This window comes from Marmota flaviventris, chromosome 4, assembly GCF_047511675.1.
Source record: "Marmota flaviventris isolate mMarFla1 chromosome 4, mMarFla1.hap1, whole genome shotgun sequence".
Classification (NCBI taxonomy): domain Eukaryota; kingdom Metazoa; phylum Chordata; class Mammalia; order Rodentia; family Sciuridae; genus Marmota; species Marmota flaviventris.
In genome coordinates this window covers 59,118,339-59,130,849 of record NC_092501.1, presented here as the reverse complement: position 1 = coordinate 59,130,849, position 12,511 = coordinate 59,118,339, and the positions used below count along the sequence as shown (strand labels likewise).

Sequence of the window (12,511 nt, the reverse complement as noted above, 5' to 3'; positions counted from 1 at the left end):
AGAATGACTTGTAGATACCATCTTCATCACAGGAAGGGATATAGCAGAGGAACTTCTGCCCATTGTCCATCCCCACTCCAGGATACCTTATGAAATTATACTTATCTAGTATAACCTGGATTACAAATGGAGTTTATACTATGTGATAAAAGCCTGGAATGTTGTATATTGTGTGGATTTTTGAGACTGTGTTAATTCTGACTAACTCATCCTAACAAACCTAAGACATCCTTCTTCCATCATTATGATTTTTTAGTATGTTTTTAGTTGTTGCTGGACTTTGTTTTATTTATTTTTATGTGGTGCTGAAGATCGAACCCAGTGCCTCACACATGCTAGGTGAGCACTCTACCTCTGAGCCACAACCCCAGCTCTCCATCACTATGTTTTTTGATCCTATAATTTATTTTGTTTATTTAATACTTTCTCTCCCATTTTAATTATTCTCTAATTGAATTAGTTTTAGTCCTTTAATCTAATGGAACACCATAATTGATCTTTTTGTGGGAGGGGCATGATTCTGAAAGCAGAGAAATAAGGAGAATTTACCAATTAATTCCTACATGAACATAATATCTAGATTGTTATCAGCAATAAACTGTTCCATTTATTTTATTTTTATTTTTTATTTCTTCTTTTTACACATACACGACATTAGAGTGTCTTTTGACATTTTATACATACATGGAATATAACTTCCCATTCTTTTGATTGTACATGATATGGAATTACACTGGTCAGATATTTGTTGCATTTAATTTTAACAAGCTATGATTTGCATTCTTTTATACATTAGAGAGAGAATTCACGATGTCAAAATTTTAGGTGTAAGTAGTTCCAAAATTAAATGTTCACATCATTTACTAATATTTATTGAGCTTTTTTTTTTTTTCTTTTAGGAGTGATTGACACATGGCATTATTGTTCTAAACCATATTTTACTACTTTAGAAACACAGTCCTCTGGTTTTTTTTAAAAAAAGAAAAAAGAAGAATGCCCGATGGCTGCTATCTCTTCTGCTTTACATCCATAAACAGTTTTTTTTAATCCACTTTTGAAAATGGTCCTTTAAAATGGGTATTTTCATGTATTCCTGATAAGAATATACATTGTTATTTCTTTCTAATTAGCAGTTTGGACATATACACATATGTATATAAAATATATTTTATATATATATATATATATATATATATATATATATATATACACATTCATCTTTTTTTCCTATCCTACTATATATATATCAAAATTTCAGTCCATTTGACCCAGTGATTTCACTTTTAGAAAAACGTCATTAAGAAATAAACAGAGATTGTAAGTCAAATGAACATGCCTGGCTTTGAATCCAGCCACCAAACTTGCAAGTTATATGATCCTAGGTTAGTTTCCTAGCTTCTTTAAGATCCAGTTTTTATATCTGTAAAATAGCAAAATAACACCCATTTCCAGGTGTTATTGTGTGAATTAATGAAGTAATGCATGTAAAGTGCCTAACATTGTACCTCTTATAAAGTGTTAATAAGTAATTGCTGCTATGATTAATCAAAGAATGTTCATCATAGCACTGGTTAAGATAGGACATGTAGGAAGTGATTTGAATGATTTTAATTCATATAAGGGAATTCTATCCCATGTATTAAATTATGTTATTAAAGAATGTTTAAAGGTGTAAGAAAATGCTTATAATGTAGCATTGAGTGAAAGGCCAGGATAAAAGTCTTTCTGTGACCTAAGGTGTTAATTATGTTTTAAATTATGTTCTAATTATGCTTCTAAAACATATTAATAATGTTTTCTAAAGATACAGAAAAAAATGAAAAAGAGTAGCTCACTGTTAATAATTCTTAAAACTAGATGATAGGTGTATGGTGATTCATTATACTAACACTATTTCTATGTTTTATTTTTTCATTGTAAGTTTTTGAAAGGAATGATAATAAAAATAATAGATTTATTTTTAAAAAGTTAGAATCTTAGTATTAGTGCTTTATAACCTATTTTCATCAGTTTCATTATTAAACTATTAATGGTTTTTATGGTTTTTTAAAGCAATTGGGAGACTAATGTATCAGACTTGTGAAAACATTGGGAAAGCCCTTTAACAAAAGGAAAAGATGATTCACTTATTGTCAGAAAAACTGGTGATTTTTATATTGTTATGTACTTTCCTGAATCTTCTAAAAATTCATAGTAAGATGCTTTTAGGGTCTAAATTAGAGAAAGAAGTTTTAATCAATGTTTCATGAAATGATTGATAGCTTTTTTTTCTTTGCAGTGCTGGGGATCAAACGGATTCTGATACCTTTTATGATTTGATGACATAATTACATGCAGTATTCAGAACTCTCCTATTAGTTATTTTTAAGACTTGACTTTTAACATACCATAATTCTCCAAAATAATTTTGGTTAAAAGATAGATTGTGATAGAACATCTGTCTAGAAAAAGCTATTTTAAATATTTTCCACATATGAAAAATGTAAGGACCATTTCCCACTATTTCATTTCCTTTACATTTTTTTTCATTTAAAAATAATATAGTGGGGCTGGGGATGTGGCTCAAGCGGTAGCGCGCTCGCCTGGCATGCGTGCGGCCCGGGTTCGATCCTCAGCACCACATACAAACAAAGATGTTGTGTCCGCCGAAAACTAAAAAATAAATATTAAAAAAAAAGAATAAAAAATTATTATAAAAAAAAATAATATAGTTTTTTTAACATAGCCAGTGTTCATATATTTCAAAAGGCAGTTTTACCTTAGTGGGAGTGAAGGGTATCTTAAGTATTTTGGCAAAGTTCTCTCTCTAATTGGAAAAAAGATGAACAGGAAATAAGTAACTATTTCTTCCTTCCTCTGTAACTGAAAAAATATTCAAATTTATAGGTGATTTTTATTTGTAGCAAACATTCCCTTTATAAACCCTGACTTTATTTTGTAGGTGGCCTGCTAAATTTCACTTTATTTTATTTTATCCATGTGCTCATGCTTTGGCTTTATGCCTGACCTCCCAGGCTGCAAACATCTCCAATAGACCCCACTGTTAAAGAAAATAAACCAAAAAGAAAAACTCTAGAAAATAATACTAATAGGAATGGTCCTGAAAAATTGTCCTACTTTTCATTAAGACATTTAATCTTTGCCATGTTCCAAATGCTATACATTATTGTTTTCTATTATTACCGGAAAGAAGTGTTAGAAATATTCTGTTTGTTCAGATTATTTTATTCAATACAGAGGTTAAGGAATAAGGGCAAACACTAATGTGCATATTATCAACTAGCACCAAATCCTTAGAATATTTAAGAAAATTATCTATAGTGGAAGCTAGTTATATACTTAAAAAAGTCAAACAATCTAAAATAGAATATACTAAATGCAAAATGACTAATCCTGAGAAATTCCTCTAAAATTCTAAATAAAAATAATATAGATGGTTTATGCAGGAAAATTGGATCTTAAGGGAAAATATCTGATATAATTAAGCAAGAATTAAAAAGAAGAAAGGAAAGGGGAAAAGATAGGGAGGGAGACATTCCAGGCAAAAAGCATATACTACAGGACTGAAGTAGAAATGCAGCAGGCATAATGAAGGAACCGTGTTGGAGCAGATGGTGTATATAAACCAGTGCTCTTCAAATTATGTTTTGATGAGCCCCCACATGGGCTGGTCAGCAAGCAAGTGAGACAGCCAGCCACTGAAGTCTTCAGGCAAGGCTTGGCTGCAGGTGTATTAAAAAGACTGATCATCAGACAGTGGATACAGGACTGGGCTGGAAACTATCCAGTAAGTCAGATGAGATGGCATGAGCCCAAGTGAAAATAAGTATTGGCCACAAGATTGAAAATAAAGCAGGAAGGATAGATGCATGTACTCTGACCAAGGAAGAACCAACAAGACTAAGTTGCAGATTAGATGAATTTATCTGCCAAGGGAAGCCTGAGACAAAGACCTTTACAAAAGAATGACAGAAAGAAGCATCTCATGTTGCATTTAAATCTGGTGGCACTAGATTATTTGAGAATATGGAAGATAATACCTTGAGTGTGCCCATGTTCTCAAGAGAAACACAAACTGGATTGAAATAATGAACTTGAAAATGTAAAATAGAACTCTGATAGCTTACTTATGGGATTATACCTAACATCAACCGTGAGGATGAACACAGAGTTGCCCTGGGAACCGAGTTCTTGTTTAGATCTTGGGTAGTTATTTTCTTATAAAGTCTAAACTGAAACATTTTTGGGCTGGGTGTGGGAGGGGGGGACCAGGCATAAAGTTTAACTGAAAAGTCCTGAGCTCTGTGGCACAGCTAAAATTCCTATTGACAGAGAGTGGGAGTTGGTGCTTCTGTGGCATTTCCAGGGTAGTCTTGTTAGGTAAGGCAGAATTGTTAGTGATGGGCTTCTAGTTGCTAAGGATAAAATCTGCAACCGAGGACTTAGTATTCCTCCTCTGACCTGGTGACACAAGCCATAAACCAAATGATAAGGAAGTCACCAGAAATTTACTGCCCTCACCTTCCTCAAGTAAATCCTATAAATGAACTAAAAATAGAGATTTAAGTATTTATTCAGTGTAAGAAAGACTTTATCATATGAATAAATACAAATATTTATTCAATATGAAGGGTCACAAATATACTATATATGTTATATACTGATGTGTGTCCTCCTGAAATTCATGTGTTGGTATCATAACCCCTGTTCCTCATTCATGTGTGGAAGTTTTAACTCCCTGTACCTCAGAAAGTGTCTGATTTGGGTCTTCAAAGAGGTGGTTAAGTTAAAATGGCATATTTGAAATAGGTCTTAATCCAATATGATTGTGTCCTTATAAGAAGAAATTAAAACACACAGATTTAAGAGGCAACTGTGTGAGGACAGAGCTAGAAGACTGCGAGCCAAAGAAAGAGTCCTTAGAAGACACAAAACCTACCAGCACCTTGATCTTGGGCTTCTAGCCTACAGAACTGTGAAAAAACAAATTTCCATTGTTTAAGTCCCCTGGAGTGTAATATTTTGTAATGGTAGCCCTAGCATTTTGGTAAATTCATAACCAAAATGGAAAGATAATAACATCTACAAAATTAACATGTAAATAAACAAAAGAAGGACCTAGAATCAACAACCCTCCAGTAGCAGTGAGCATACCTAGCATCCAGATATTGGTTTCAAATACCATCCTTAATAAAAAGTACTGGGGCTCTTTGGGGACATGACTGATTGTAGGAATAGGACAAGAAATATACAAAATGAACCTAGAGCATCATGTTGTGCCAGAAAATAATGAAGTATTCAAGAAAATCTCACAAGAATAGACAATGTCAAATGAACATAGGAGCTAACTGAAAGCTTTCCCAATAGCCAATGCTTTGAGCAACAAAATGAAGTGGTACTTGGCTAGGGATGTGGCTCACTGGTAGATTGTTTGCCTCACGTGCAGGAAGCCCTGGGTTCAATCCCCAGCACCACAATGAATAAATAAATAAAGTGGTATTGGATTATAATTCAGCATGTAAGATAAATATTAATGAGTTCATACTGATAAATAAACATTGAATAAACAAATAACTGAGAGAGTATAGACAAGTGTCTAGTACAGAAAAATTCCAAATAACTTATGTAGACACTCTGCCATCAGTGAGGTAGAGTATAATTCCCACTCACACATGGGTTGTACATGGTGACTTCTTTCAAAAGGGTACAGTATGGAAAGTAGGAGAAAAAGAGTAACTCTACAGTGGCAAAATCTGACAAAACACTGCCTCAGCAAAGTGGTCCGGGTTAACAGTAACAGTCATGAGTTATGTTATAACTGTACCCTTGACATAAAGCGATAGCAATGACACTTGATTTTTGTGGCCTTCCCAGAAACTCATACCTCCATCTGATCATGAGACGAACAAAAACCAAATTCAAATAGAGAAGAATTCTATATATACTTAATCAGTATTCCTCAAAACTTTCAAAGTGATCAGAAATAAGGAAATTTTGTGAAAATTACATCTAAGGGAACGCTAAGGCATCTAAATGTAAGGTGTTATACTTCCTACTATACAATTCAGAAAAAGGCTACTCTGTAAAAACTAAGGAAATCTAATGTAAGTGTGGATTGTAGTTCCTGTGTCACTATGACAAATATACCATACCAATGTATGATGTTAGTAGTAAGGGAAACTGAGTATGGGGTATACGGGAATTATCTGTACTATCTTCCCAACTTTTCTGTATAACTTGTTCTAAAACAGAATAAACCAAAAATAGACAAAAATATATCACTCTGCAACAACAGTCTTGTATACACTTGAAAGAAATTCAAACTTAACAGTATCCAGAAATGCTTATTAAAACAGTTCTAAGGGCCAGGTGATGGTGGCACATGCCTATAATCCCACCTACTTAGGAGGCTAAGGTAGGAGGATCACAAGAGTAAGGCCAGTCTAGGTCTTAATCTCAAAGAAAAAGGGCTGGGAATGTAGCTCAGTGATAGAGCACTTGCCTACTATGAGTTAAGGCCCTGGGTTCAATCCTCAGTACAGGGGGAGAGGGTACAGTTTTAATTTGTTTTTCTTATTTAGCTGGCAAATCTTTGGTTGTTTTTGTTTCATTTTGTTTTTTCTTTTTAAAAAATATTTATTTGTTTGTTTGCTTATTTATTTATTTATTTTTGGTGCTTGGGATTGAACCCAGGGCCTTGTGCATGTAAGGCAAGCACTCTACCAGCTAAGCTATATCCCCAGTCCCTTCTTTTTTTAAAATAAAACGTTTGATTTATAACATAGGAATGTAAAACAGAACAGCTTCCCTGGGAGATATTTCAGTAGTAGGTAAAATATATGTATACTTTTTAAAGCAGTAATATCACAACCAGGAATGAAATGTCAATGATCAGAAAAATGCTTTTCACAGTATTATGTTCAATAGCAAAATCTTGGGGATTAACCAGAATCCTATAAACTCAGGATTGTGAGAATCTCAAAGTAGAAGGCAATGCAGATATTAAGAATAATACTGATGAGCTGGGCACCCGTGGCGCATACCTCTAATCTTAGTGGCTGGAGAGGATGAGGCAGGAGGATCGCAAATTCAAAGCCAGCCTCAGCAAAAGCGAGGTGCTAAGCAATTGAGTGAGACCCCATCTATAAATAAAATACAAAATAGGGCTGGGGATGTGGCTCAGTGTTCAAGTGCCCCTGAGTTTAATCCCCAGTTACACCCCCCCCCCGCCCCAAAAAAGAATAATACTGGAGGACAAAAAATGCTATATTACAGGAAAATGCCAGTTGTAAGCTATGTCATAACATTTTTCTATCCATCTATCCATTTGTGTATATCTCTTAGACCAGGGAATTAATGATCTGAATAAGTGACACTAAATTCAGTCCTATTAGTTATTTGAAGTGTTTTATAAATACTTATAGAGGTATTTTAATGTATATGGTAATTAATATATCAAGTGTTGTTTCACAGCTCTTTCATAATTAGAAGCCAGTATCATGATCAAGTTTTCATCTCCACAAACTGTGTGTGTGTGTATGTGTGTTTATGTTTTAGGTTTACTATATACAGATAGAGTGGGATTTGCATATGATAAAATATAGTATATGGTTATTTATGACTGGTAGGATTGAACAATTTTTAATTTACTTTCATGGATTTTCTACATTTTCCAAATGTAATTCAAAGGACCATAGAATATGTTTTTGTGTTGCAAAACAAGATTTAAAAGTCAGTTTTTTTAAAAAAATAAATCTTTCATTCCACGAAACTGGTATCCAAAATATTGAAATATCTTTTTGTTTAAAAAAACATATTTTGACTTTGCTTTTCTAAGTGGATTTAGTTTATACACATAGTTGCCTTCATGCAAATTTACAGTTATAAGTTTACTAAAATACTTTTTTTCTATTAGGTTAATTTTCTTGATTAGCTTTTTGTTAAAAGCGTTGTTGCAACCAGACAGGCTTGTTGGGACATGTCTACAGTTCCTGCCATTCAGGAAGTTGAAACAGGAGGTTGTCAAGTTGGAGACCAGCCTCTGAAACTTAGTGACCCTGTCTCAAAATAAAAAGGGTAGGGGTTTTAGCTCAGTGGTAAAGTGCCTGGGTTTGATTCCCAGTAGTGGGGGTGGAGAAGGTGTAGCCCCTGATAGAGCACTTGCCTAGCATGGATGAGGCCCTGGATTAGACTCTCATAACTATAAAATAAAATAGAAGCATTGTTGTGTTTAATTAGTCTTCTCCTTTTTTATTTTTAGACTGGTGTTTGGAATGCTTTATCCTGCATATTATTCATACAAAACTGTGAAAACAAAAAACGTGAAGGAGTATGTAAGTATAGTTTTATGAGTGATTATTTCTCAATTTATCAATGATGCAAAGCATTGTAAAAATTACTGTTCTTTTAGAAACAGCTGGAATAATATGTTGGGTGAAACTGATGTAAATGATTAAAAACTAGCTTTGACAACAACTCCAAAGTGGATCTTAAAAAATAGTTCACTGTTAGTTGGCATCTAAAGAAATATGCTGTTCCCATGATGAGTAATTGGATAGTTCTTAATATAGTCTGTAAATTCCAGTATAATAAGGGTTTGGGGATTTTTTGTTTGTTTGTTTGACTTTTGGGGGGAGGGTTGTGGCTTTTCTATCCTTGTAAATTTATAGGTGCACTGAGAATATCTTTCTTTTCCATGCAAAATTCTTTTCCTCTTTCATAGGCCTTTTAACACTTTCTAATTGATTTAAGTATGCAGATATTCTATCACTACTAACAACTGCAATCTTTTTTCTTCTTGAATTGTGCTGTATTTATAATGATTTTGTTTTTAATCCTCAATATTTTTTATTTCAGTTTACTCTTTCCTATTCCTGATTTTTGTTGTTGTTTATTCATTTTCTTTAAGTTCTGCTCTTTCCCAGCCTTAACCATACTGTTTAATAGAAAATGGCCTTTCTCCCATATGAATCCTTGGCATGGTTTACCATGTTTGATGGAGTGAAATTTCAGAGAAAATTTTCTTATTCTGAATGTTGCCTACAAATAGAATTGAATAATCTGTGACCTTTTGTGACTAGCTTCTTTCACTTAGCATATGTTTTCAAGGTTCATCCATGTCTTAGTGTGTATCAGTGTTTCATTCTTCTTTGTAGCTAAACAATATCCCATTGTATTGATAAATGAAAAACACATTTTGTTTATTCATCTATTGACAGACATTGGAATTGTTCTGTTTTGCCTATTATGAATAGAGCTGCTTATGTATAAGAATTTGAGTACCTGTTTTTTAACTCTTTCACATATATAGCCATAGTTCTTTGTAAAGAATCTCAAACAGAAGTCTTGTCATCCAACCCATCAAATGATCAGAATTCAGATCATAATTATTCTATATTTTGGGTTTTAGGGAAGAAGCAATAGACCTTTATAACTAACCTATTCTACTGAACTGTTACTGACATTTTTTTCTCTTTATGTGAAACTAATTTTTGTAATGAACTATATTTTACTAATCGATTCAAATCGTGGAATAAATTTAGCAGAGGTAAAGAACTTAGTTGAACGGTGAAGTTTTTCTATCCTTATATAGATTTCTTGAATTTAGAATTAGTGAAATCACCTTAAAAGATGGAACCACATTAAGTTCTAGTCATTTAAATTCATCTTATAGGGCTGAGGTTGTAACTCAGTGGTAGAACACTTGCCCAGCACTTGTGAGGCACTGGGTTCGATCCTCAGCACCACATTAAAAATAAACAAATAAAATATTATAAACAAATAAAATATTATGTCCATGTACAACTAAAAAAAATTAATAGATAAATTTCTCTTAAAAAGTACTTGAAGAATGTATTTTAACATATAATAAATATTTCAAGAATTATTTTATAGCACAGACCTATATTAGTTTTTTAGAAGCCAGCACTTAGTTTCATTAACAATGCTTCTCAGGCTGCCTATTGGGAAAGACCAGTTTTGTTTTGCTTTTTCCAAGAAGTCATTGACCAATGTTTTTGAAAAATAAAATAAAATAACTAGTAATTAGAAAAAATGAAATAAAAAAACGTGAAATACAACCCAGATTTTTTTTATTACTCATTTCAATAGACATGAAATTACTATCAATTTTTATACTTTAGCAATATAGTAATACTTCACATCCTTGCACAGTCCCCTAGACAATACTCTGCCCTACTATGAAATAATTTAATTGGAATTCTGTTTTGAATGGTTAAAAACAAGAATTTCCCACCATTTCTAAACACCATGAAAATATGAATAGTGGAGTATACAATTGACTAATGCTTACTGAAAGTGAATCGTTTCCTATTTGGTTTACTTTTTGTTTGATTTGGTTTGGTTGGTTGGTGGGTTTGAATTTTTTATTTTGTTTATTTGTTTTTTGTTTTTCAGTACTGGGGATTGAACCTAGGCCTTGTGCATGCTAGGCAAGCACATTGCCTCTGAGCTACATCCCTACCCTACCTCTCCCTATTTGGAATATTTTTGATGCTATTATTAAATGAGATCTTTATCTGATTAGTTGTACAGTTGAAGTACAGGGTAATATGCCTCTCAACAGTGTTACCTATAAAGCATTCCAGAGACCCAAGATATGCAACAATTGGTGTGACTTTGTGTACATACTTGTATTTAAGATACTCTCTTGTGTCCTCTTCCAAATTTGCTTGATTTTTATTGGGGAAAATGTTGAAGTATAAGTTGAAAGTGACGTTTGGCTCAGAGGCTCTTATCAGCAGATAAGAAATATTACCCCCTAAAGTAAAAATAAAAGGGAAAGGGAAAGAAGGAAGCAATAAGAAATATGAAAGTATTAAATAAATTGTAATAAAAACAAGATGAGGGGCTGGGGATGTGGCTCAAGCGGTAGCACGCTCGCCTGGCATGCGTGCGGCCCGGGTTCGATCCTCAGATCCTCAGCACCACATACAAACAAAGATGTTGTGTCCGCCGAAAACTAAAAATAAATATTAAAAAATTCTCTCTCTAAAAAAAAAAACAAGTTGACCTGTGTGTGCAAATGATGCCAAAAAAAGAAGAAAAAATGTGTTTTATGGACTGACCTAAGAACCATTATAAAAAAACTAGTCCATTTATCACTATGCATCAATTTTACTTCATTAATTTTAATTTTCAAAGACTTGAGAAGATGCTTAAGAAAACACCCAGAAATTTATTTATTTACTTATTTATTTATTTGGTACTGAGGATTGAACCCAGGGGTGTTCAACCATTGATTCAATCCCTAGCCCTTTTTTATATTTTAATTAGAGACAGGGTCTTGCTGAGTTGCTAAGTACCTCACTAAGTTGCTGAGGCTGGCTTTGAACTCAAAGTCCTCCTGTCTCAGCCTCCGGCTACAGGCATGCACCACCATACCCATTCCGGATTTTTATTACTAATTCTGCTTTGTAAATTTAATTTGGCCTGTGAAGAAAATTCATGAACATTCTTAATCAAAATCAATAAAGTTTGATATATTTTGATATATATCCATGTATGTATATGTGTGTTTATTTAACATGTTGTTTTGCATTGCTGTTTTTATGTTGTTGTAATGCTTTTTATCAGATCATTGCCTTTTTTCAGCATTGGGTATTGAATTCAGGGATTTGCTCATTACTAAGCAAGTGCTGTACCACTGATCTATACTCCCAGCTGAATGTAGAATTGTTTCTAAAGAATAACTAATCATTAACAAAGTAAGATGCAATTTTGCTATAATTCTGTTACCCCCAAAAAAAGTTTTCTTAACCGTTCCTGTGGGAAAACTAGAGTAACTGGTACAATAAACTAGGGAACTAGAAAGGCAAGTGGCTAGAGCTGGTTTGATAATTACATGGTAATTAGCACTGTTTCATAAGTAAAATGAGTTGAAAACCAAAAATAGTCAGGCACTGCAACAGGAAGGGCAGGATTTCAGCCTTTGAGAAGGAAACACAATATATAATTATGTTTATTTTACTAAATATAAAACACTAAAATATAAAAAAGGGCTGGAGATTGGCTTGGTTATCTCCTGATAACCTAGTTGTCTAACATCAAGGCTGTTAAACTAAGTTGAGATGTCATCTTGTAATAATATCTTTTATATATATGATTTTCTACCAATATCAAAATAATTTTGCATATTATTATTTCCAATTACTGCTCTAACAAATACCACACTCTTAGAGGCTTAAAATGACATAAAATTATACTGATGTAGTCCGAGAGGTCAGAAATCTAGAATGGGTCCACAGGGCTACATTCCTTCTGGAGGCTCTAAGGGAAACTATCTGCTTCCTTTTCTAGCTTCCATAGAGTAGTTCTTAGTTCTTAGTTCCACATGCTTAGCTATTTACTTTCCAGCTTCCTTGGCTTAGTTCTCTGTTCCTCAGTCTTCAAAGCAGTCAACTTTGGACCTTTTAATGCTTCCAGGTCTCTTGTTCTTTCCTTCTGCCTCCCTCTTCCTCTTACAAGGACCTTTGTGACTGCACTGGGCCCA

The 12,511-nt window shown here is 33.4% G+C and overlaps 1 protein-coding gene across 1 annotated transcript in view; it reads left to right on the top strand.

Moving 5' to 3' along the window:
- Positions 1–12,511, top strand: part of Reep3 (receptor accessory protein 3) — a 91,642-nt gene that overhangs the window by 38,301 nt on the left and 40,830 nt on the right. Inside the window, exon 2 of the mRNA XM_027931329.2 lies at positions 8,261–8,333. Within this exon, the coding sequence (XP_027787130.2) occupies positions 8,261–8,333 (73 nt within the window). The remainder of the gene's footprint in view (positions 1–8,260; positions 8,334–12,511) is intronic.